The 25,151-nt window shown below is 42.4% G+C and overlaps 1 protein-coding gene across 1 annotated transcript in view; it reads left to right on the plus strand.

The window, feature by feature from the left end:
- GMPR (guanosine monophosphate reductase) overlaps positions 1-25,151 on the plus strand; it is a 49,370-nt gene that overhangs the window by 3,664 nt on the left and 20,555 nt on the right. Inside the window, exons 2-8 of the mRNA XM_083856614.1 lie at positions 448-567; positions 1,170-1,253; positions 2,892-3,065; positions 10,787-10,868; positions 13,344-13,450; positions 18,805-18,847; positions 24,926-25,085. Coding sequence (XP_083712740.1) covers positions 448-567; positions 1,170-1,253; positions 2,892-3,065; positions 10,787-10,868; positions 13,344-13,450; positions 18,805-18,847; positions 24,926-25,085 — 770 coding nt within the window. The remainder of the gene's footprint in view (positions 1-447; positions 568-1,169; positions 1,254-2,891; positions 3,066-10,786; positions 10,869-13,343; positions 13,451-18,804; positions 18,848-24,925; positions 25,086-25,151) is intronic.

Below are 25,151 nucleotides of genomic sequence, written 5' to 3' on the forward strand. Positions count from 1 at the left end.
CTTGGAGTCTGGGACCAAGTCCTCTATGCCCTGGAGATGAAGGGAGTTGCAATTCTGACTTTGGAGTTGGGACTTCAACTTTAGTTTCTCAGGCAGCCATACAAACAGCTGAGGTTACTTCTGTATACAATAACCCAGACTCCTCATTGTCCTTTCTTTCCAAGCTCTTCTGCCTTGTTCCTTTTCTTTCTTTAATTTTATTTTGATTCTTTTTCTTAAGTAAGACCTCTATTTAATGCAGAAAACATTCTTTTGAATTTTTTTTCTTGTTTGGAAGGCAGAATTGTAAAAAAAAAAAATGATGATGTAATGGTGGAACAAAAGGAACAGGAAATGTGAGGGAAAATTGAGTAGCTGTGTTTAAACGTGCTGTGTCTGAAATCTGTGGCAAAACTGGTGTAAGATTACAATCAGTTACTTAAAAGAATGTGTGTCTGTTCACTGCAGGTCGACCTCACGCGCACCTTCACCTTCCGTAACTCCAAGCAGACATACACAGGAATTCCCATTATAGTGGCAAACATGGACACCGTGGGGACATTTGAAATGGCTGTGGTTATGGCAAAAGTAAGTCTCAACTCTCATTTCTGCAACAGTTGGGAAACTGCTGGGTGACAGTGAGTAGCCTTTGTTGATTTTTAGCCAAGTGTGTTGGAGAACAGAGGAACATGAGTTTAAAACTCCAGAATAAGAAAAAGCAAGTATGCTTTTACAACAACACAGTTACCACAAACAAGGCTCCTGATATAAGAAAGTTTTGGTGGAGATGCTTCCATACTGGGTAGCTTCCATCTTGGGTGTAGCTCAGCTTCAGGTAGAGCTTCTAGAGCTTAGTTTTTGAGGTCCCTTTGTGCTCTTTGCTGGAGAAAAAAAATACTATCTGACATGTTGTTTTGAAAGTGTGGGTTACGAGATAGAGCTGCAGCACTTGCTAAGTTAATGAGCCTCTGTCACATTCAAAATACTGACAGTAGCTTAATGAAACATACCATAAACCTGGTCCAGAAAGGTTGGCTAAGTTTGCCAAGTTGCTTTTGAAGGGCTGTTTATAGTTCTTCCAGGCAGGATGAGCCTATACTTAAAAGGGGGTTTTCAAATGCCTTCTTTTGCAGCTGAGGGAAGAATTACTAACTCGGACATTAACATCAGTTCTCTTGGTTTTTTGCTAGCATGCAATGTTCACTGCAATTCACAAGCATTATTCTCTGGAAGAATGGAAACTGTTTGCTGCCAATCACCCAGAATGCCTTGAGGTACATTTTTCTACTGTAAATTATTATGGTTTATTGCTTTGTTCTGAACTCACTGCCTCTTGAGAGTGAGTTGTTACTGGAGTCTCTTGGGAGTACTGTTGTCAAGTGAGGTTTTGGGGAATGAAGATATTTGCTGTTCTTAAATTCATCAAGGGAAGTGGCTTGTCCTGATCTAAAAGAACAGCTATGTGAATTACAAAAGTGCTTGTATTAAGATGCAAAAAAGCAAAGTTTATATATGCCTGGAATGGAAACAGAGGAGTATCTTGAACTCAGAAGGAGGAAATACTTGGGAGTAGGTATGAGTGCTGTGCTTCTGTTGCTGTTGGGAGCTGTGGTAGTGCATCAAAGTGAATAATTTCAAGTCACCCAACCACAGGCTGGCCCTGCACACTCTTGTGGCAGGGAAAGTCTTTTCCATCAGTGTGCAAGTGGATCTGGAGTCTGCAGGCTGGAGGGGCCCAGGTGCTGGGCCCAGGCAGGGAGGAGCATTGAAAGTTGTCAGAGCTCGTGTGTCCTCCACTTACCTTCTTGCACCAGAGCTCACTTAGTGCTGTTTCTGGCTGTGCTATCCTACTTGTTCTCAGGGTCCTAGCCTAAGCCATTATATTTTGTAAATTTAAACACTGACTTAAGTTGTGACTTTCTCACATTCAGACTTCTTTTCGTCTGGCAGGCCCCTGTATCAGGAGAGCACTGTAAGTGTGCCTGGCCATCTCCCCTTCCTGCTAAAAGTTCAGTGCAGTTTTTGATCTTTCTCTGTATAGAGAAGAAAAGCACAGAGTTGTATTGTATCTTTACCTGTGGCACATTTTAGAATTATATTATAAAGGCTATTGATTACAGAGTTATCTGAAAGGGAGCCTAGAACTTTGGCCAGTGAGGATTACTTATATGCCACCATAGGGTAGAAAGTGGTGCCAGGAATGTCCTGTGTCTGAACACTTCCAAACCTAACTTATTTGTGGTACATAATGACTGGAATAGGATCTCCTATTCCTATGGTGATTAAATACTGACTTGCACCGTGACCTTGGATTTCTGCAGAGGTTTGTAGGCCAACAGCTGTGGAAACTATTTTTCTTTTGGAAAGAACTCATTGGAAGACAAAGGAAGAAGCAATCTGTTTGTTTTCAGTGGTAGCTGACCCTGTTTGAGAAAGGGGATTGGACTACAAAATCTCCAGCAGACCCTTCCAAACAAAATTTTTCTGTGATTCTGTAGATCATGGGAGTGCTTGGTGAACTTAAAGACCCAGATTTTACTCTCTGACAGTGCCCCAAATTTTGCCTCTCTAACTTCCTGAAAATATACCAAGTTAGGGCTTCATCTGTGTTCATGTTAATATGAGTATGGCTGAATCTTGATTGATCTCAGATGATTATATATGCCTGTGACAATCCACTTGTGAATGAATGCTAGAATGCTAATTTCCCTCTCTTTTATATCATTTAACAAGACAGAAATAGCCCACTGCTTTTCCCAGGGAGGTATTTATTTCATATTACATAGTGTGATTTTTCACTAGTTACCAGCACAAGTCCTGCCAAGACTATGCAGGAAAAGACATACAAATTGTGTGTGTTTATTTCAGTTTTTGCAACCTACTACTCTGTTTTGTTCTCTCTGGTTTTTTAGCATGTAGCAGCAAGCTCAGGTAGTGGACAAGATGATTTGAAGAAGTTAACAGCTATTCTAGAGGCCATTCCAGCTATCAAATACATCTGCCTGGACGTGGCAAATGGCTATTCAGAGCATTTTGTGGAATTTGTCAAGTCTGTCCGTGCCCTGTTCCCACATCACACCATTATGGTAAGTGTGTAGAAAGGATGGAGGGGGTGTGTGTGGGGGGGAATTCTGTTCAGGAACAGGACCCCGAGTTTGATTGGTAGGCATGAGAAGCTAGAAAAGGAAGGGAAGCAAGGAAGGATGTTTAATAAGTTTGGCATTGTCCATCTCCCATTGCTGATGATGTGTGTGGGAATGTTCAGTGTGTACTCTGATTAAGTTGGCATGGAGGACTGGATGGATCCAGTTCTTTTCCTGCTTAAGTCCTCCTTCCCACACTAGATGAGACCTCTAATCATTAAGTGTATAGGTTTATTTTGGTAATTCCAGGCAGAGGTTTGCTGTGGGAATGTGCCAGCATTTCTGGCCAGCTGGGGCCAGTGGCTGTTAGGTCCCTATGAAGACAGCTCAATGCAGACCGATCCTTGCCTGTGATAAGAATGAGAGGGATGTTGGGCAGTTGTGAACAGCATTATCAGGAGCAAAAATGGTCAGTGCTGGGGCTTTTCATGGTGCTTTCTGTGATGTTACTATCTTGTTTCAAAGTGCTAATTCCATGCTTCCTTGAGCCCTTTTGCACTAAGAATAGAGTGTTTGCATGGACATGGAACTCCTAGCAGCAGAACACTACTGCTGCTTTCCCAGGACTCTTGAAGAAATGTATCTGAACTGTTTTTATGAGAATAGCAGAAATCATCAAACAGATCTGTAATGAGGCTACCAGCTTTTCTTCAAGCCAGTGCAGCAAAGCATTGTGTTTAGGCAACACTTGCCTGCTCTCCCCTGCCAGAGATAAAGCTTCATGCATGTAAAGTAAACGTGAAGTAAGAATGTTCCTAAATGCACATTCTCACTTGGTTCAATAGGGAATAACAAGTTCAAGCAGCTCAGAGGAGGATGCATTCCTTTCTCCCATGTTAGAGAAAGGCAGTGTTCTTGCTTCTGAATGATGGAAAACTGAAGTGAGCTGGAATGCTTGTTGGGGTTATCATATGCTAGTGAAAAGGCATTCTTCAACAGCTGCCAGGAGAGGTGGGAACCATTTTGGTACAGTCATATTTCCCATGGCTTTGGAGAGAGATTTTTGAACTATGAAATGATAAATATGGGCCTTCTGAGCTTTCTGCTTCATATTCACTGCAGTGAGGGAAGAAGCTGTTTCCTTGCTTTGGATCTAAAGTATTGTCCCTAGTGACATGATTACTCCAGTGTCTTTGTCTTTGAATAGTTGTGGGAGGGAGCTTAAATCACAGTTAAAGCCAAAGATCATCTCTGTCAGGAATGGAAAGAAAATCGTGTGTCATGCCCTCCTCCACCTCCTCACAGACTGCTGACTTTGCTGACTGCAGAGGGAAATCAACCAAGATGAATTCTCCAGAAGGCAGAGAAAGTCGATGTCAAAGTCAGATATCAAGCCCAGATTTTAGTCCAGGGTTCTTAGGCCAGTCTCATCTATGTTCCACGTATGTTCAGCTGCCTTCCTAGTTTTTCTGCTTTTGTGGCTAAGGTTATTGTTACTTCAGGTCTCATTGTCCTGACAGTGTCACCTGCTTGAGTACATTTATAGCCCTGACCTGTTCAGTTGCCTTCTCAGATTGTAGCTCCTTTCTTTGAACATGGCTTAATACGGCTGATGTTTTTCATCTCTGCACATTGATAATTTCCACTCCTAAAAGCATACTAACAAACTGGGGATGTTCAAAAACCCTCAGTTTTCCAAAGCCTCCAGAGTCTGTTCAGTCCCTGAAAGTCTGTGATTCAGCTAGAGACACCCACCTCTACCCTGCTTCCAAATGAATTCATGTCCTGTGCCAAAATGGCCTTTTGAAGCTCTTCCTGGCTGAAATGCAGGAGCTGGTCTAAGCTCCTTTTAATGATAATCTGGAAGACATGTCCTGCTGTTACCTGTTCTGACAGCTTTGATGTGTCTGTTCTATGCCTGCAATAGGTTCTCTGCTGTTGGGGTTTTCAAACAAAAGGGTTAGCATTAAATAGGAGGTATAAAAATAAAGGAGCTTTCTCTTAGCTGAAAGTGATCTCCAGGACCTTGCAGGCTGTCTTGTTTGCTTTCCTCAGCATGACTATTCATTCCACAGTCAGCTGCAGTGCAATACATAACAGTAACCCAACCCTGGAGCTCAGGGAATGTGTGTTCCCAGGGGGCACGTAATGGCTTCAGCTCTGAGGTTGAAAGGGGATGTACAAAGCAACTGTGGTTAATGTAGTACTCTCTGTGGCCAATACTCCCCTGCAGATGGAGGATGTCTCTTGTGTAACAACCTTTCAAATGCATGTTTCTGTCTTTTTAAATACTTACTTTTATTGCTTACTTATTTACACATTACCTTATTTTCCTCTGCCTGGTTCTGACACAAGGTTTTTTCACTACTGCATTTTGTATTAATTTACAAAGAAGATCAGCTTCTCCATGGACCACAAAGGGTAGGGAAGACAAACAGGGGCACAAAGGTACAATGTGACTTGTCTTAAATCAGTCATCAGGTTGGGAATGGGGGAAGAAGGAGTATTTAAGTCTTCTGAGGGTCTCACAAGTGTCTCCCAGAACCAGAAAGATCCTGAGGAGGATCACCCTTGGGGTGTTTTGCTGTTGCACAGTGTTACGTGCATCAATTGTGCTTGCTTGCTCAAGTCTAAAGAAAACCTTAAGTCAGCATTCATGGTGGAGGTTCAGAGCCTTTATATTACAGGTTGCATAGTCCTTATTTAGTTTAATTATAGATTTTAGGGTTATTCCATTACCCTGGAAATCTGTCTACAAGCTAAGTTATCTTTGCCAGCAAGGTTTGCCAAGTTTTTATCCTGAATTTTTCTTTTCATGGTATTCCTCTGTCCATTATAGAAGAGCAACCCTGAGGGGAGCAGGGAGTGTGGCAGGAAGAATACTGAGGCAGGAGCACACTTGGAGATACAGTAGCACCCAAAAGGTGTGGGCCAGAGAAGGAGACAAGTGGAATTGCAAAACAGAAGCAGAGGAAAACAGCAGGAGCCAGAAACCATTGCTCCTCCTTGAAGTCAGTAGCAGAACTTTACTGGGCCTTAGTTGGAGTCAGGACTCAGCCAGAGAAAGCCATGCAGACTACTCCCAGTTCATCCCTGGAACACACAGCAGAGTAAATTCAGTCGTGGCATGTCCACCAGGGCTGACATCTCAGAACAGGGGCCAGGATCCCAGGATAGGAGAGAGTGATGCTGCTGAGCCTGTCTCAGGCCAGGCACAGTGCTGAGTGCAAGCACCCCCTGGGTATGGCTCAGCCTTGCAAAGGGCATCTCCCTTCAATCTCATGGGTAAGCACCCCTTGCTTTTGTGGGTGGGAAGTGTCCTTTGGCCGTCTTCCTGATAATGTGGAGACACAGACTGTGCTTTCCTCTAGAATACAAGAAGAAAGTTTGAGAACTGTTGTCATAGACACTTCTCCCCAGCTCAATCCATTGCCATTTGCCAGCAGCTTTCAATCAGTGCAGCAGTGTTCCTGTCTTAGGCAGTATGAGTTGATATTTATAGCAGCCTTTCATGAGGCACAGTATCAAATGCCTGACTGAAATTCAGAGGCACTGCCCTACTGTGTTCACTAATTTTGTATCTCTGTCAGAGAAGCCATAGTCTTTATAATCCTGTTAGGTAAAATCTAATCTCATTAAAGTCAGTAATGTGACTTTTCTGAGGCCAGGATTTTCCTCAGGATTGACCCCACAGTTCAGTCGTCCTGGATAGTGCTGGAATGACCCAGGGTGGTGTTCACTTGAAACCTCATACTGAGTGATGGTCCATTACAATACTTGCACCAATTGCTATGTTCCCTGACTACTTGTGTAAACACACTGCGAAGTGTATTGTCTGTAGTGACTTCACTGTGCATGTTCCAATTATGTTCTATTCTTTTAAGTTAATTTTAAGAAGATTTCACTTCTGTAGTCCTAGTCTTTCTATATTGACCTTTTCAGGTGGTTTTTTTTTTTTGGTTTTTTTTTAAGTTGAAGTATTCTGGCTTTACCATACCAGTGGGGACTTCAAAAGCCCTTTTGCCTCAGTTCAGTTGTCTTACTGGTATCAGTGGTAAGGCAAATATTGGTTTCAGTTAAGCAGAGTTCAGCTGGGTGTGAGTAAACTGATTTCCTTTCAGCTGTCATGCTGGGGTCTCTTCACATACAGATAGCTGTGCCTCTCTCATAGTGGTTTTTTTTGTGCTCTCTGAGGTCTGCAAAAGGTACCTCAAAGAAGCAATCCTCTCAGTGGCAGGTTGAAGTCTGTTATGTAGAGCACCATGTCTTCCTTGAAAATTTGTTAAGGATCTGCAGATTCAGAAAGACAGAAATCAGTGATGTGTGTACATGCATTCCAGGAAAAAAATGTATGCTGGGGACATAAGTGCTTTTTCCTGCTAGGATGAGCATTTTGAACCAACATATGCAGTTCCAACATTTTCTAGCAGTAACTTAACAGTAAACGTCTGGTTAACATTTCTGAAGAGACAGTTTGACAACCCTCTATGCTGTGCTAATGAGAAGACACTGCTGTTTAAGTTAAATACATATTTGATCCCAAAACTTGAATACCTGCTCCTCCCTATTTATGAATCTTTTGAATACGTTCCAGTATTTCATCAAGTTGTAATGTGGTGTGTGTCATACAGCACAGGTCATCTGCCTTCTAGAGGTAAACTGCTTCCTTCGTGTCCTAAGTGGCACACTCTCCATCACCCCACCTTGGAATGTATAGCACTTAGGATAACAAATTACCACTGAGCAGAAAGGAAGCAGCACTTAGCTGAAACACTGTACCTATTATATATTCTTTATTTCCTGATTGTTCTATTTTATTTTATTTTTAATCAATATTGTACTCTATTGAGCAAAGTTAAGTGGTCCTGTATCATAGACCACAAATTGCTGCTTGATAATATAATTGTTTTTTTAAGTGCTTCAGGTGGTGGCTTGTCAGCTGTTTCAAGGTAATAAAAGGGGAGGAAGCAAAATTCAGTAAAAATAAATAAATGGTGAAATAGGAGTCAGAAATCAGTAAGTGGAGAACAGGCCTTGCCCAGTATTCCCTGGGTACCCTTCTGTTGACTTCAGCAGTAGTTACATTTGAAAAAAAGCTAAGAAAATACTAAGGATTTTAGAATTTGCCTTCTCCTCTGCCCATATCAGTACTACTACAAGCACTTCCTAGATCCTGCAATATCATTATGTAAGAGGTTTTGTGAACATCTCTAGGTCTGAATTCGGATCTCCAGAAATGAATAGGCTGCCTTTTGCACAAGTGCCAAACAGGTGATGTGGAAAATTGGAAGTTTATCTTGTGCAGTTTTTCTATTTAGAAATGTTCTGTAGATATGAGACAAGCCACAGAGCTGAGATACAAACCAAACTTGGTTTGTAATTGTCCAAGAGTACTGAAGGAGCTAGCAAATGTTAGAGCAGAACCCTTCTTGTCACTTATCAATAGTCTTGGCAGTCTGGGGAGGTTCCTGCTGACAGAAGGTGAAACAAACAGTGTTACTCCAGTTTACAACAAGGGTGTGAGGGAAGATCTGGGAAACTAAACACAGAGGCATGGGGCATTGGCCACCTCTCTAGGAAGCCTGTTCCAGGGTTTGTCCATCCTCTCACTTAAGAACTGATTCCTGATGTCAGATCTGAACCTCCCTGAGGGACACAGCTTTGAGCCACTAATATGCAGGCTGTCACTGGATCCCAGGGAGAACTCAGCACCTCCCTCTCCACTTCCCCTCCTCAGGAGCTGTAGTGAGCAGTGAGATCATCCCTTGTCCACCTTCTCTCCAAGGTAGACGAACCCAGTGCCTTGGCCACTCCCCACCTGCCTTTCAGTCACATCACCAGCTTTGCTACTTTCTTCTGGCACAATCAAAGACTTTCACATCCTTCTTAAGTTGTGGGGTGCAATTTATAGGATTTCATTCCTCTACAGTGTTCCCTCAGAGTATGGGAATGCAGTTAGTACAGCTGTAGTGAGTCAGTTCAGTGTGTGCTATGTCAGCATTCATTTGCCTTGTGCAACCCTTTGCAGAGAGGAAAGCGTGGCCTGAAAATGCACTGACTAACAGTTTGTTTTCAAATGTAACTCAAAGCATAGATTTTAGCTCATAAATCTCCTTTGAATAGGATTCAAATGTCATTTGAAATTGTTGCTCTTTGAAGACTGTCTTTTCCCCAAAAATTATCCGGACAGAGACACTCCTGGCAAAGGAATTAATCTCTCGCTGATCCATCAGATCCACAGTTGGACACATGCAAGGGCCCATCTTGGCACACTGAGCTTGCATCAAAATGTTTCTTTAACTGAATAGAAATAGACTGGCAGCTCTCTGCACTTCCTGCACCAGTTTTGCAAGCCAATTACCAAGTGTGGGCTAGAAGATAGTTTTGTAGTTTCTTGTATTAAAAGTATCAGTAATTTCATCACACTGGCATTCTCAGCATCCATGGACCAGAAAAATCTGTATCTCATGGTACGTTACTACAGGCCCCGTACCCAGCTGAGGCTCTGATAGAAGAGGACCCCTACCTCAATAAGCCAGCTGTGAAAAATGTTACTTTAGGAATAGGTAACAGTATCACAGGAAGTTCTACAAGTTTCTGCTAAAATTTGGAGTAGGTAAATGTTCCTGGAGGCATGAGTAGATCACAGGGTGACTGTGGGCCCCCAGTGTGACACAGGCAAATACATTCTTGTGTGTCAGGCAAGATATTTCCATAGAAAAGGCAAGTGTTGTGCAAAGCCTTGGCGAAAACTCACCTGTACCACTGTGGATAGTTCTCATTCCTCAGGTTCAAGAAAGATAATTTTCAAGGAAATCCAGTATGAAGGCAAATAAAGACTAAGCAATTGATTAGGGGTGTGGAGAGCAATAGAAGTAGTTTTCTAGAAGAAGCAAGACAAAGGCTGAGAAAGCTGCCTTCGCTTTCAGCAAAGATAACAATGTAGGCAAAAGGAGGAAAAGAGCTATTGAAGTGGAAGGAAAAATGTGGTAAAGAGCACAAACCAATTCAGAACGTCTTTCAAAGAAGAGGTCACTCTAAACAGCATGCTCTCTGTATCTCTGCAAAGGTCATGCAGAGGGAAACAAACCTCTGTTTTTAACCACTGGCATCACCACAACCAAATGTATGTATATGATGTCAACACTCAAATTTATATAGTCTGTATGTACATACAAATTTTGGCACCAATGCACAAAATTAGAATAATAGTACCTTACATTCAGTGAGCAAAATACTAAATCCTAAAGGAAAAAGGTATTTTCCAGCATTTTAAACAAGATCTGAACTTCTTCCTGCAAAGTGAGTTAGGCAAAAGGCATGGAGGTCTCTAGGCTGTTCAGGAGAGATGGGTAGGGCAGGAGAGGTGGAGGAGTTCACTGGATATAAGAGAGAAGAATAGCCCTTGTGGTTAGGGGTGATGTGGTTGATAGCCTCTGCGTGAAGATTAGGGGGATGGATGACAAAGCAGGTCTCCTGATGGGATGCTAAGGATCAGGGTTTACTGGACTAATTGTTAAATTTATTTGACTGGAGAATTTACCTGTGCAGCTGGTTTAGTCTTGGTGGCATGTCCCAGGAACAGGATGGTGAACTATATTTTTCCATACTGTGTATTGTTCAACTTGTAAAAACTCTGGCTAAAACTTTGCATTATCATCTTTAGTCTTTGCTGCAGTAGTCTTAAAATCTCCTGTACATGTGATACTGTTTTTTCTTTCTAGGCAGGCAATGTGGTGACAGGAGAAATGGTAGAAGAACTTATTATTTCTGGAGCAGATATTATTAAAGTGGGTATTGGACCAGGTAAGTCAAATAAGGGTGGCTTTTGGTACCATTGTTGTCCAGATAGAACAAGTGCATAATGCTGTTTTCTTGTCTGTTAGAATGCCAAGACCCACTCAGGTCAATGAAGTACCAGTGAGCTTGCACACACAGTGTGTTTAAGAAATACACACACAGGGTGCTAGTGTTTCATGCTGCAAAGTGTGGCATATTGCACCTTCAGTCAGTGAAGCACTGAGCTGCCTGAATTCCTGACATTATCACTGATAACATGTGTTGGTGTGGAAACACTTTTCTAGCCTGTTGAAATGAGGATGAGTCATCTGAGCTAAAGCTCAAAGGATATTGTGTTCAGGTGTCCACTTCTATCAAGGAAAGATGGGTTTCTGAATAGCTTTATGATTTGTTTTCTGTGAAGCTGTGGTTATCCTTGTAAATGTCTTCAAAGATGAAATGAAGATGAAATGGCATCAACTGTGAAATACAGATAGCTTTGCCTCTACCTGTTACTATTGCCTGGAGCTAAAATTTACATTTATGCACTTACATGCTATCTATCACTCTAACATTTCCATGGATAAACAAGAGGACCCTGAACTTCTTACAGTGTTTTCCCTATCTCCCTTAATATTGTTGTCTGGCATACACTGCCATAATATTTTGGGTGGTTTGTTTTTTTGTTGTCGTTGTTGTTTTGGTTTTTTTGTTTGTTTGTTTTGGTTTTTTTTTTCTTTTCTTTTTTTTTTCTTCTTTCTTTTCTTTCTTTTTTCTTTTTCCCTTTTTTTTTCTTCCTTTTCTTTTTTCTCTTTTTTCTTTTTTTTCTTTTCTTTTTTTTTTTCTTTCTTTTTTTTTCTTTTTTTTTTTTCCTTCCTTGTGCCTTCCTTCACATGTTGCTTCTCTTGCTATTTTTTTAGGCTGCAGCTGGAGTCACCATATGTGGGTTAGATTTTAAAGTGGCTAACACAAATGACACTGACAGTATAGCTGTGATCAGCCAGTGCAGTGCAGGCTGATTGGATTGTTTACTCTGCAGTGCCAGATAGTGAAGGTCCATGAATGGATAACTGGAGCAGAGAAAATGATGTAATAAACATTGCAGTTGTGCCCAGGAGGATACCAAGCAATAAATACTGCAGAATACGTGAAGAATAAATAACAGAGATTTCATGGTGTAATTTTCATGGGCTAATTCAGATTTTTTTACAAAAATAATAATTATAGTTTGTAGTCTCAAACATAGAAATACAGGTAAATGCTGTATAGTTCTCCCTGGAGATCTTCCTGAACAGATCTGTACAAGTGACCATACAAACTCGCAAGTAACAAATGCTTCTCCCTCAGGTCTTGAAGCTCTTTTCCAGATAATCATTCATCCTGTGGAAAATGCCAGTGATTTATTATAAAGCATTACATACACTGTAAACGACAAGCCCTGTAGAAATTATATCAAAACTAATTTTCTTACTATTTTGCAAAAATTCTTCTTTGTGTTTTCACTTTATCAGTTCTTGAAAGGATCTTTGGTAACTTTTGCTTTACTGGTAGCTTGAGTATACCTGGATATCAGCTGAGTGAAGGGATCCAGATTTCACTGCATTTGGTTTAAAATCTGTTTTGAAATTCTCATTGTCATGCACACCTTTAATGCCTGTAACCTAAATTATAGGACCTAGACTGGCAAAAAGCAGTCCTCTTTTTGACTCTTAATTTGAGAAAGAAAATAGAGAAAGTGTTCCAAAAGGTCTATAGCCATGTTGCTATATTAAACTATAATTAATTTGATTATATATATATTATATATATACACCTTTATTTTTATCTGCACGCACAAGGGGTATAAATAATATGGTTCAATTATTAGCTATTGTTCATATATTTCCCTTGTTGCACTATACAGCTTTCAGATGATTACTTATCTCACTTTTTAAATGCTATGTGCTGATTTTTTATATTCCCCAAAATTGCAGTCAACCAAATATTTCTGCCTTTAGTATTAAATAAAAGATGGGAAAACTGTTAAAAAAAAAAAGAAGGCAGATTTTACCAGAGAATTACTTCTTTAAAGATGCAGAAAAGAGATAGAAATACTTATTAGAAGAAGTAGTCAGGTAATAAATCCTGCTGCCAAGTCTCACAGGTTGTGATTCTGGTCCTTTTGTCCCTTCCTTTTAGGCACCTCAGTCAGATTTGCTTTCTTGTGATGCAGTAATTCCCTCACTGAGAAGCCTTACTGATGAGAACTAAACTGGGACTAGCCCAGTTAGTTCTTCTGGAGAAGAAAGGGAGGACATTAGTCTCCTCAGCCACAGCTCCCATGAAGTGGCCTAAGAGCATTTCAGAACTCAGGTTCCTGTGTGTTCCTTTTATCTGTGAGAAGCCAGCATTTGCCATAGAGACTTCTTGAGAGAAAAATAATGCTGGTAGAAACATATTTTTTTCTGTATCATTTCTGTCATCCTAATGGGCTGTGTTTATTACTCTCATTCTCTTGTCTAGGTTCTGTGTGTACCACTCGGATTAAGACAGGGGTGGGCTATCCACAGCTAAGTGCTGTTATTGAGTGTGCAGACTCAGCACATGGCTTGAAAGGACATATCATCTCTGTAAGTAACTATCATCCACTCTCAGATTCCCACTGTGCAAATGGTCGTGGAACAGGAGGATCAAACAGTCTAGTACCCTGCATGTTAAAGCCTGTGCTTCTGTCACCCCCAGCTGACTCCTGTATTAGCTCCTAGGACAGTCAGTGGAGATCCAGATATAAAAAAGGGTGGACTGTAAACATGACTTTCCTCAGAGTGTGACTGAGGGGCAGACAGGCAGTAGAGGGGAGCACAAGGTAAAATGATGCAAGCCCATCTGTGCCCTAGCTGAGTTGATTCAGATTGCATCCTCACAGAGCTCTCTGTGCAGGGGCAGGAGTGCTTGAGGTGGCTCTTTTGAGCACAGCTAGCACATGAGCCACTTATGTTCTCACCAAACTCTGGGGAAATAACAACCCTGTGGAGGAAAAAGAGCATCTATCTGTATTGCCTCCTAATAGCAGTTTCCACTCTAGTCAGCAAGACCAGATTCACCTCACAGAGACAAAGTAAATTGGTAAGCATGGCCCCAGACTGAGCTAGAGTGTAGTCTGCAGCACTCAAAGGTCCCATGTGTGTGGGCACACACAGGCAGTCAGCGTGTCCTGGCTGTGTCAGGCTGGCACAGCCTCTGCAGGCTGCCTGTGAGGCAGCTGCCCATGGGGAGGGCACAGGGGCTCACCTGTGTGCTGTGCTCACAGCCAGCAGGCTCCCTCTGCCACCCTAGGAGACACCACACACTGCATTTTACATCTACTGCCAAGTGAAATCACTGGAAGGCCCTGGTTTTTTCAACCCAGTTGGGACTAGTATCCATGTGAGGAAGAAGGAGTGTGTGTTGTGTGTTGCGGAGGGAGGTGAGAGGAAAACAAACTGATTGGGGATGGGCAGAGTTGACTGGATGTCTTGGAGTATAATGGAGCAGGAACATGTGTTACAGTCAGATCTCTCTTGCTCTTTATTGTTAATGAATATGCAGTACCTCCTCTCCATGGCTCCTCTGTATGAACTTTGCAGAAAAAAAGAGAAGCAGTCTGTGATTTTTGTGACTTGAGCAGTATTGCAAATGTTTCTGTCGATAACAGACAGTAGGACATGTGTACAACAGAGCATGAAAGCCTCACTCATTACTGTGAAGGCTGGATAAGTATAGGTGTCATCCTGGCAGTGGTGCTCAGAGACCCATCCTGGTTTTGCAATAATCATTTCCTACTAGCAGCCCTCAGAAGAATGCTGCTATTCTGATTTTACAAGAAAACAGGGAGTGTGTATTTAGACTGTTGAAAAATTAGATGGTTCTGTACTGTATCTCCTTTCCTGCTTTGGGAATGGATCAGTTCTTGACTTGCTCAGGTTTCAGTGATCCCACACCTATCAGCTCCCTACGGGGGAATATAGGAGAGCAATTTGATACCTGTCTTCTACCAACATCTGGGCCACAAGAATTAACTTCAGCTGTGGCTGGGGTCTCTAACATCAATTCAGCTCAACTCTGTCACCCAATCTAAGAAGAGTAAAGCAAGGGTAAGGATATTATGCCTGAATTCTGGAGCATTCAAGTGGGTATTGGTGTATTAGGGAAAGAAAAGGCTGGGCTGGATGGTTGTTGCCAGAGATCTGGCAAAAATATAATGGAAGAGTGGTATCCTCATGACAGAAAAACACCATATGGCAGCAATTCTAAGTTTAGAATTGGGTCTGGTGGCAACAAGTATACATGGCATTCCTCAAAACGTCTCACTGCTGTCTTTCTGGGGATTGAAGAAGGGGGCATACCCTACCTGAGCCAAAAGAAATCCCTACAGGCAGAGTACTACTACAGCTATCTATGTCAATTCCCCAGGAAAAAGTCTGTCCAGCAATTTTTATGTTGATGTGGAAGTAGCAGGAAGGATGTGAAAAGATTCAAAGCCTACCAGCTAACTTCATTTAGATTATAGCTAATGGTGTGATATGGGTTAGTCCCTTGGGGTGCTTTCTTGTATCCACTTTTGTATTATCCAATTCCTTCATCAAATTAAATCCTTATTCTTGTTGTGTTGGTACAATTTCCATATGAAGGAGAAGTCTTGCTCTCAGAATGAGGAAGTGGTGGTGCTGAGTACAGTATAGGCACTGCAGAGAACATGGCACAACTGAACCCTGAACTTCAGGAGCTCTGCTAGGATGGGAGCCCAAACTGGGATTTTAAATGTTCCTATTACTGAAGTTACTATGTATAATTTTTGGAACTGATTCATTGACAAGGAAGGTGACAATTTTCAGGCAAACATGATAGTCCAAGTGAACACCTGGTGTCTGTCTAGTCATTTACACAGAGAAGTAGGAGGTAAAATTGCACCAGTTACTTTCCTCATGCTAAATTATCTGTAAGACTCAAAGCTCACCTCAGAAATGAAGCTTTCATGACTCACTGAAAGCAGAGAGGAAACCCTTCCTAAGGTACAGGCATGGTTTCTGTCCTGTGCTGTTTTTCTTGGAGCCAGTAGTCTCAATTTTCACTCCTGCTAATCCATTGGCCTTGAGAAAGTGCTGCAGTGAGTTACAGTGGAGAGGGCCTGCTGGAGATGTTCTTGTAGGTCAGAGAACTCCTCTGCTGGACAGAAAGGCAGTCACATATTCTAGTAAGCCAGCAATGTGGGGAATGGAAAGCAGCCCTGCATGTGTCCTCTCTCATGTGGCTTATCATTTGACAGAGATCCCTGTTTCCCTTTCTCCCTGCCTGGATGATAGGTCATGAGCATTCAGTGAAAAGAGTGACTAAGGGCTTCTTCACCCAGCTACTGCCATAATGTCCCTTTTTCCACACAGAACACTTTCCACAAAGAAATATACCCGGTATATGTAGTTCAGAATAAAACACCATATGTATTGTCTTTACTGCTGTATATGCCACATACTTTACATATCTTCTGCATAATAAATAGCTATCTGTTTGCAGATACTGTAGAAAGCACTGACTATGCAGTTTATTATAAAGGTTGCTTGAAACATAACTCATAAACTCAATATAAATTGCATATAATACTAAATGTTCAACTAGTGTATACTGGTTTTCCATGCTGTACTTTTTTTGCCTTGGGCTAAATTTTGTTGTTGTAAAATGGCTTATCTATCTGGAGAACAAGACTGGGGACAAAAACATTACTTCAGCCACATTAAAGTAAATCTGTTGATGAGACAGTTGCTTTCCCCTGTCTTTCTTCCTAGCACCCACTTGGCTCAGACTCATTCTGTCTACAGGTTCCATGACCATAACCCTTTTCAGTAGTCTTTGTTATTGTGCTAGTTCTCCTGAATTCAGAGGCAGATTTTTACAGATAAATTTCCCCAGGGTTCTGAGGTAGAGGCTGAGCCTGCAGCAAGCTCTATAACTGAAGCCCAGCCATCTATAAGTAATTTTGAACCCAGACCCAGGGCCCTGTTGGGACAAGCTGAATTTCAAGGGAAAGCTTCCAAGGGCAGTGCAGCAGCAGAACAGTCTTACTTTGTAAACAGAGTGCCTTCTTTTTCAGATGGAATGAAGTGCTTTACTGCATATAGCTTTATTATATAGCATCTTCTGACATAACTGCTTAGTATGTTGCCTTTTTTTTCCCCTTTCTGTGAATCACTAAATTTACCTGCTTATCTGAAGTAACTGGAGACATGTACAGATAAAGAAGGGCTGTGAATCATCGTTTTTGGTTCCTTTTATCTTAAATGGTAACCCATGAGCTTCTGGGCAAGTCTCTTAAGCTGCTCAACATTTTGTAATTTGGTATCATTCAAAGTATTATTTTTTTGAAGCCAGTGATTAATGGTTACACAGTAAGGCCTCCCCATCCTCGTGGTACCTCTGAAAGCATAAAACCTTCATCACTGCCACTACTGGGTTAGTTATGAAAGTCAGATCCTGACCCACCCAAAAACAACTGACTGCAACCCACCTACCAGAAAGCATTCAAAGCCAATGTCTCTCAGATAGTAAGAGTCCTAAAACTGTTATTTGAATATTATTAGACACTTCTTTCTACCCTGGCTCTTCTTCCCCTGACACATGCACACATACTCACACCCTCCTCCAGTCTATGACAGACTTGTTAAAGGGAAAGAATTGCACAAGCAGAGCTCTTAGAAGGAGAGATTCAGCTGTCAGCCCAGCACTCATTCCTGGAGCTGACAGCAAGGGTGTCTAAGCTCAACAAAAGGCATAATGTGCTAGAGGTTATCAGCAAATGGAATAAAAGCCTTTAAAGTTTTACCAGGCACTGTTTGCAGTGGGGTGCCATTTGAAAAACCACTCACTTTTGGATCCACCTGCTCAGTTTGTGTCTGAATCCTTTTCTGGGCACACAGAGTTTCTAACCCACAGCCCTGCTGCCAGCTGCCCATCAAAGCCAGCTCTAATGTGGCTGATGGTGGGGGTGTCTGGCTGTGCTCAGCCGCAGGTCACATTTCTGCCAGCAGGGAGGTGAAACAACGGGAGGTAGCTGGCCAGTCTGGAGGTAGCTTCAAAAGCAGGAAAGACGTTGGCAGTCTGCAACGGATCCAGATCATCAAAGGAATGGGGAGCTCTCCTGGTACAATGACTGTGTAGACTAAAAGATCTTTCATCTGGTGCTCAGACCTTTATAAATCGTAAAGAACCATAGCACATGATGAGCTCTGCTGTGTGTCACTCCTTTTTTACAGCTCTGTCACACATACACAACGTCCCTCTCCTCAACTGAGCCCCCTTCATCAGCCACTGCATTGCACTGAAACTGAAATGTGTAGGTCTAAAATGCTAAAGGTACAGAGTGCCGTTGTTTCCTTACCAAGCCCATAGCAATCAGTAAGGAGTAGGATGAGAGGCTTATTTGCACTTACCAAATATTGTATTAACCAGGTTGATTAGAGATTATCAAATAAAATCCAACCTAACTGATGGTATATTCCCTCTCCCCTCCCACTGTGACCTTTTAATATATTGTAAACTGCTGAGAAAGTTATTTTAAATGTCTTCAGTGGTTTAAGGTAGAGGCTTGTGGTACCTCTGCATCACACAGCCTTTCATTAAAATGGCAGGAGATGATTCAGATCATCAGAGGAGTTTTTGTTGTCTGTTTCTGGGATTTGGAAATTTGGAGTCAGTAATTTGCATTGCCATTGCTACCAGAAGTAACAGTAGACTGTGCAGTAGAGTAAGTGAGCCACAAGGAGGTAAGCAGTGGAAAGGATTATCTGGATTCCCTGAAAATGTAGCCAAGATGATACATCCCAAGTGCACGGTCAGCTCTACTGACACGCTGTTCCTGAGCAGGGGTCACAGTGCTGTAGGTCACAGAGCTCCAGTGCTCACTGGGTTCCTGAGTGCCCTCGCTGCTACTCACTGTCGTCTTTTCTTTGTGCAGGATGGAGGATGCAACTGCCCAGGAGATGTCGCCAAAGCGTTTGGTAAGGACAGTGTGTCATGACATCCCCGCGTGTCTCCAGCGCCCCTGGCAGCAGGGATGCAGGAATCAGTGTGACCCTGAATGTGTAATCAATTAGCAGGAGGTTACATTAATCCCTGCAGCTGACTCCAGTGAATTTAATGCACCAGGCATGAATTTGCTCTTTGGAACAAATTCTGCAGTGCAAAACATAGAGTGGTCAAAGTGCTATTTAGAAATTACCTGCCAGGTGTGTATGAGATACAGCTGCTGGGAGAATAATATGAAGAAAACTGGTAAGGGTTTCTTCTGAGTAGGGTTCAGAGATGCCTGTCACATGGCCAGATCTGGCTGACTTGAGCCTTGAGTGGAAGAAGAGCTGGTGGAATGCATGTTGGACAGAAGAACAAAACAAAAAGGCAGGCCAGATCCCTGGAGATGTTCTTGGGATCAGCTGTCCACTTGAAGAGATGAGATTTTATTTATACTGTATCCCCTAGGGCTAGGCAGATGTCTGAAATATCTAAGTTAATAATTAACAGATTTTGCTTTCATGTCAGTAAGTTCAGTGAATTGCACCAGTTCTTGATGATAAAATAGAGGATTTAATCTGAGTATTGTCTGTTGGGCATGAAAGTTATGTTGGTATGGGGGGTCAAACTCATGATTGTCACTTAGTCATAACCTTGTTACAGCAGCATATGGGAAGCAGGCACTAAATGCATCCTGAGATAACAAGACATTTAAAGGTACTCCCCCACCTCCCAAAATGCCAGACTCTTTGGAGGTGTCAAGTCGGGTAATGCCTGGAATACAGTGGGACAGCACAGTCTCTCACTGGGATTTCAGGGTGGTATGAAAACAAGAGGTAGCACATTATGATACAGAATGTCTGCTTTGCAGGAAGCTTTGCAAGTATGGAAAGCAGAGGCAGGACTAAACTCAGATTACAGACTTGCCAAGAAAAACTCTGGGCCTCCTGGAAAGGTTGAAATCAGAATCTAAGTTTGCAGACAGCTCCTGTTTTGAGATAGGTCAGATGACCAGGAGGACTTAATTAGAGAATTCTGAGGGCAGCTGTGGAGTGATTGCTACCAGCAAGGAATGTGCTTGGTCAAAGGATTTCATATAACCCTTGTGTTACCCAGTGGTGATGTGATGCAGGGAAAGATACTTCCAGTTGGGTAATTCCAACATAGCTGAACAGCAGCATCCACCCTCTTATACAAGATTGTATTTAAAAATGCCCAAGCTCTCCTCACTCTGACAGGCTGCCTGCAGTGAGGTCTTTATTCTGCCTTTCTCTGGCTCCACAGCTCACCAAGGTCTTACTGGTGGTGTGATCCTTGAGAGCTTGTGAACTGGAACTGTGACCTCTCTGTATTCCAGGCTAGCTGCACAGCAACCTGGCCTGTGGAAAAGGTCTTTCTTCAACAAGAACATTTCCAGAAGTTAGAACCACAGGAAGCAACTTTACAGTGTTTCAAATGTTTTTCTTTGTAGTGTTTATTAGAAGTCTGAAAGATCCTTGTAGTCTCTTTGGGCTAACTGAACCTGCTTGAAACCTATGAAGAGACAGCTTCTGGCTTTGCTGTTCATCAAGAGGTGCTGGGATTCCCAGTGGTTCATGTCTGAAGGCTGCCATGGAATTATCCCTTGGACAGAAGAGCATCAGAAAGCTGACATTTTCCAGGCAGTAGTTGTACTCCGATAGTAACCTGGACAGATCAGTGTGACTGTGTGTCACAGCTACAGAGCTGGAAATGACGGAGATAACCCTGAGGCAATAAATTTACTGTATCTGGTTATGTACACTTGAGGTAGACACACTGTGAGCATCTGACAAGCTGGACCCAGATGTGCATTTGTCAAAGGTACGTGGCAAAATAAGGTTTGAGAAGACATTTTTACTCTCAGTGTTTATTCAGTGCTACTGAAGTGATTGGCTAACTGAGCCTCGTAGAACGTAGCCACCATGCCCAACATTTACAAGTCATAACCTTGATACTGAATTGTCTGGCACAGACCTCTGTGCTTGAGTTACATGAATATATTGGATAGCAAAGACCAGGTGATAAAACACCCAGACCTACAGTTTCATCTAGGGATGAAGGCCTGGAAAAAGCATGGGCAGGAGACAAGAAGAGGACTTTGGCTAAAGTAATTATGCTTTCTGGTGGATCACTGTAAAATCTTCATGGGATGGGATAATTCCCTATAAAGCAGTGACAGAGCATCTGTTTGAATTTTGAGAAGTGTGAGGGAGTCGTAAATGTGAAGACAAGCACCGACAAATGGCTAAAGGTGTGACTGGAGGAGCCAAGTTCATGGAAACAGGAGGAGTCAATTGGATTGAGTGAGAGAATTGTGAAGAACCAGAAATACATGTTGAGAAGCTTTAAGGTGACACCTGTGGCTTGGTGTCAGGACTCAGAGACAGATTGGGCATTTTGACAGAGGGGAACAAGGTAGAAGCCTATTTAAAAATGCAAGGAACAGAGAAGCACTGAAGGTGAGGGTCAGAAATGCTGGGAGAAACATACTTTGGGAGAGACTGCTGGAGTTCTAGAACTGCTGGATGGGAACCTGGTATGGATTTGGTAAACTGAAGATTTAAAAACTGCCATCTGGGTATTAGAGATGATAATGAAAAAGATGTAGGTTGATAGGGAAGAAAAGAGCTGTTTTGATGCAGGAATGAGTGAAAGCATGAAAGAAATTTATGCTGGGCTCTCAGATGGTTCATACAACTGAACCCTTGGAAAGGCTGATAACATTTCTCAGAATGCTCCAGGGAGGCACTACTGTCTCCTTTTTTAATGATGAGAAGTCAAAGCACAGAAATACTAAGTTCAGTTGCCTGAGGTCACATATATTTTTGTGACACAGCCAGGAAAGAATGTGCCTTTTGAATCCTATGCCAGCATCTTTAACACATTACTGCTGTTCCTTACAGCAGTGATGAGAAGAGATGCAGAAGCAGGGAAGGAAAAGGAAGGAAAAATCATATGGAAAAGTCAACTGGGGACATACACTAGTTCTGAATTATACCAGATCACACTGGCTTTTTCCCCTGTTTTCAGCAGCTGTGTGTGTACCTACTGCTGCAAAGGCTCACTGGCTCAGCTGGAGCACAGGTGAATGTTAATTCCAGGGCAAGCTCTGGTCCAGGGAAACTTAACGCTGCATCTGCCTGGAGGGCTGCCCAGCTCACAAATCAAGGCTGACTCCAGCTGAATCTGTGCAGAGCCAATCTGGTTATCAGTGACTTGTATAATCAGGCATACAAAAGACATCTGAGGGACTCTATCCAGATCCAGCAGAACTGTGTGAGTGCTGCAAGCCTGGGCTGGCGTCAGCACTGCTATTCTGTAATGGCTTGAAAGAGGAGGCACTGTGAAATGTGAATGAGCAAAATCAGCCCAGATACAGCACGGGCCTCAAGGGCAAAACCAGTGCACGAAAGTGGCATTGTGTAAAACCAGGACAAGTCTGGCCAGCTCTGGGTGAGCTACTGAGGCAACATACCTCATCATATCCTGTGTTATCTAGGGGGTTGTTGCTAGGTGTTCCCACTCCCCCACAACCTAAAATAATGGCACACTGTCAGCTCGTACTTGAAAACAAAAGACTGCAGATGGATGTTGCAAACATCACCAGTGCTTCTGGTGGTTATACAAGAAAAACATGCATAAGTTAAAGACCATGCTAAAAACTACAGCCTCCTGGTCAGATATGAACTGATGGAAACATAATGGAACAGACTTGAAACTTTCAGATATCTTCACAACACTGAAGCACAGTGGAAGGTTCTGGAGAACATTGGAGAAGTATATTTAATATGGGCTTGTCATTTCTGGAGCAGCAGGGCAGCAAGCATGTGTCGTTTCAATGTTTAGACGTGCTGCATCTGCTGTAACATAGCTCCTTTCTTCTGGAAGAGCTTGATGAATTATGTTGTAGTTTGCAAAAGTTACTCAAGTTGGATGAGTTTCAATCCTGTAATTCAAACATATTTGCTTCCCTCCCAAAAATATGCAGCCAAAAGGAAAATAATAGATACCGAAGTGCACAGGAACCAAAGTTCTGTGATTCTGAAGTGTAGATTTCATGTGACTTTTGCATTATTAATTTGAAGGCTATAAAACCCACAACCAAAAATGGCACTAGAATTGGGGATCAGGAGATACTATTGACAAGGCAGAGTCCAGAGTGTCTTTTGGCAGACTTTTGACTTCTTTAAATGACCTCTTTGCAGCCTTGATCTCAAGTCTGTCTCTCCTTCCTTATGTTTTCTTCCACCCATGAAGAAGACATAAATAGATTGCCCAGGGTGCTTATTTTTTGCAAAGATGGAAAAAAGGTGTGCTAGGTAGCAACAGGAATTTGCCACCAGTAATTAAAAGATGAGTATTCCCTTCCTTTTTGGCAGGTTAATAGTAGTAGCAGACATGAGTCAAACCAAGACTTTAAAACTCAGCCATCTGAAACAAGAAAGCTCAGGAGAAATCTGCCAGGTAGCTGACATGATATGACACCCGAATGGGTGCCTGGCTATATATATTGCTTGTGATGTGCTTTGCACAAGCTTCATTTTTAGTATCCCTTTACCATGGACACGGTGTCCCTTTCAAGCAGCCACCAGGCAAAGGGAGGTGAGGTCAGCTGGGTGCTCTGGCAGGAACTGCTGCCAGCTCTGCTCTTTGGCAAAGGGGTGGAGGGAGGAACTGGCACACTTCACCCTTGTCATGTGTTCTACAAAATATTCCCGAATTCAGGTTTGGCAGAAGCTGAGCAGATTCGATAGGGATTTCAGTTGCTTTTCAGATTTCAAGGTCTGGTGCTATTGTTTGGGTAGTGATAGAGCTCAGAGCAAATCCTAATGCCGGACTTACCTAGTCTGGGATCTCTCCAGAGTTCGGATGTGTTCTTAGGAGGATGGGTGTAGTTCAAGCTCATCTGCTTTCTGTCAAGTGTGGTTTATAGCTGAGTTCTTCTGCCAGTTTTGGGAAGAAGCTGAGCTGAGGGGAAGCTTGTTCTGACACATACACATTGAAGAAGCAGAGAGTATGAACAGGAAAATGCTTTGTTTCAGGGGTGGGTCACCACAGGCTCATAAAAGACTGAAAGCCAAAATTTTCCAAGCAAGACTAGATATGCCAAAATATCACAGGAGGAGTTGCTGGTGGAATAGTTCCAGCCCAGCTGGAAATATTGGAGATCACAGTAGAAAATTAAGAATGATTCCAAAAACTTCCTTCATGATCTTACTCCCAGTGGAGCCAGCTTCATGATTTACAAAGCCAGAGGAGATAGACAGACTGAACAGTCATGATTGAGAATTCAGTGTTGCTATTCAATTCCTGGAACATTAGGAATTGTAGCTATGGGTTAGACCTCCTTTGGGGTGCATGCTGAGAACCACAGAACCCAGGAGTGGTGGTCCTTGGCCCAGGATTTTTAAACAGGAACCAAATGCAGACCCACCCAGATCTCTTTGCCTAGGAATGATCCAGAATGACAGTGAACACATAGAGCTGATGGACTTGAAAAATCTGTAATTTCAGTTAAAAATCTGCTTATTTCATGTTATTGTTGGGAGGATTACGTTGCATTCATGAGTCTGTTTTCCTTCAGGGTACATTCCCACTCAACACTTGTGGCCTAGAAAGCTCTGGAAGTAGGAACCATTCTCTTCTCTGTACAGCATTGAGCTCAAGGCCCCAGCCCTTTGTTTAGGACTTCTGATTGCTGCAGTCACAGTTAATAAGGAATCGTGCTCAGATACTATTATGAAGTAAAGGGTTAAAACTGAATTTGAAAATAGAAGACTGTGGGGTAGAGTAGAATAATCTATATCTTTGCCATTGTAACAGAAAAGGGGATTTTTGCATTTAAAGTACCAGAGAAATACAATTCAGCCTGTGTCAGTTCTACAGTAAAGCCTTTCTTCCAAGTTTGCTGTGACTATTACAGGAGGGGACTCTGTACCAAACTATTAAATCCTGGCTATTGTTTCTGGAGACCACAGTGTTCTTGCTTTGGCTTTCACCTTCTTCTCCTTTCCCTGCTTTCTTATGTGTCCCTTTGCTGATCACAGGAGCTGGTGCTGACTTTGTCATGATTGGAGGAATGTTTGCAGGCCATGACCAGAGTGCTGGAGACATCATAGAAAAGAATGGCAAGAAGGTGAAACTATTCTATGGAATGAGCTCTGATACAGCCATGAAGAAGCATGCAGGAGGGGTTGCTGAATACAGGTATGAATTCCACACAGGAGCAATTGCGGTGAGCCATCCATACAGGAACTTTTGGAGCAGAATTGT

Source organism: Zosterops lateralis (genome assembly GCF_965231275.1).
Source record: "Zosterops lateralis genome assembly, chromosome: 1".
NCBI classification, from domain to species: Eukaryota; Metazoa; Chordata; class Aves; order Passeriformes; family Zosteropidae; genus Zosterops; species Zosterops lateralis.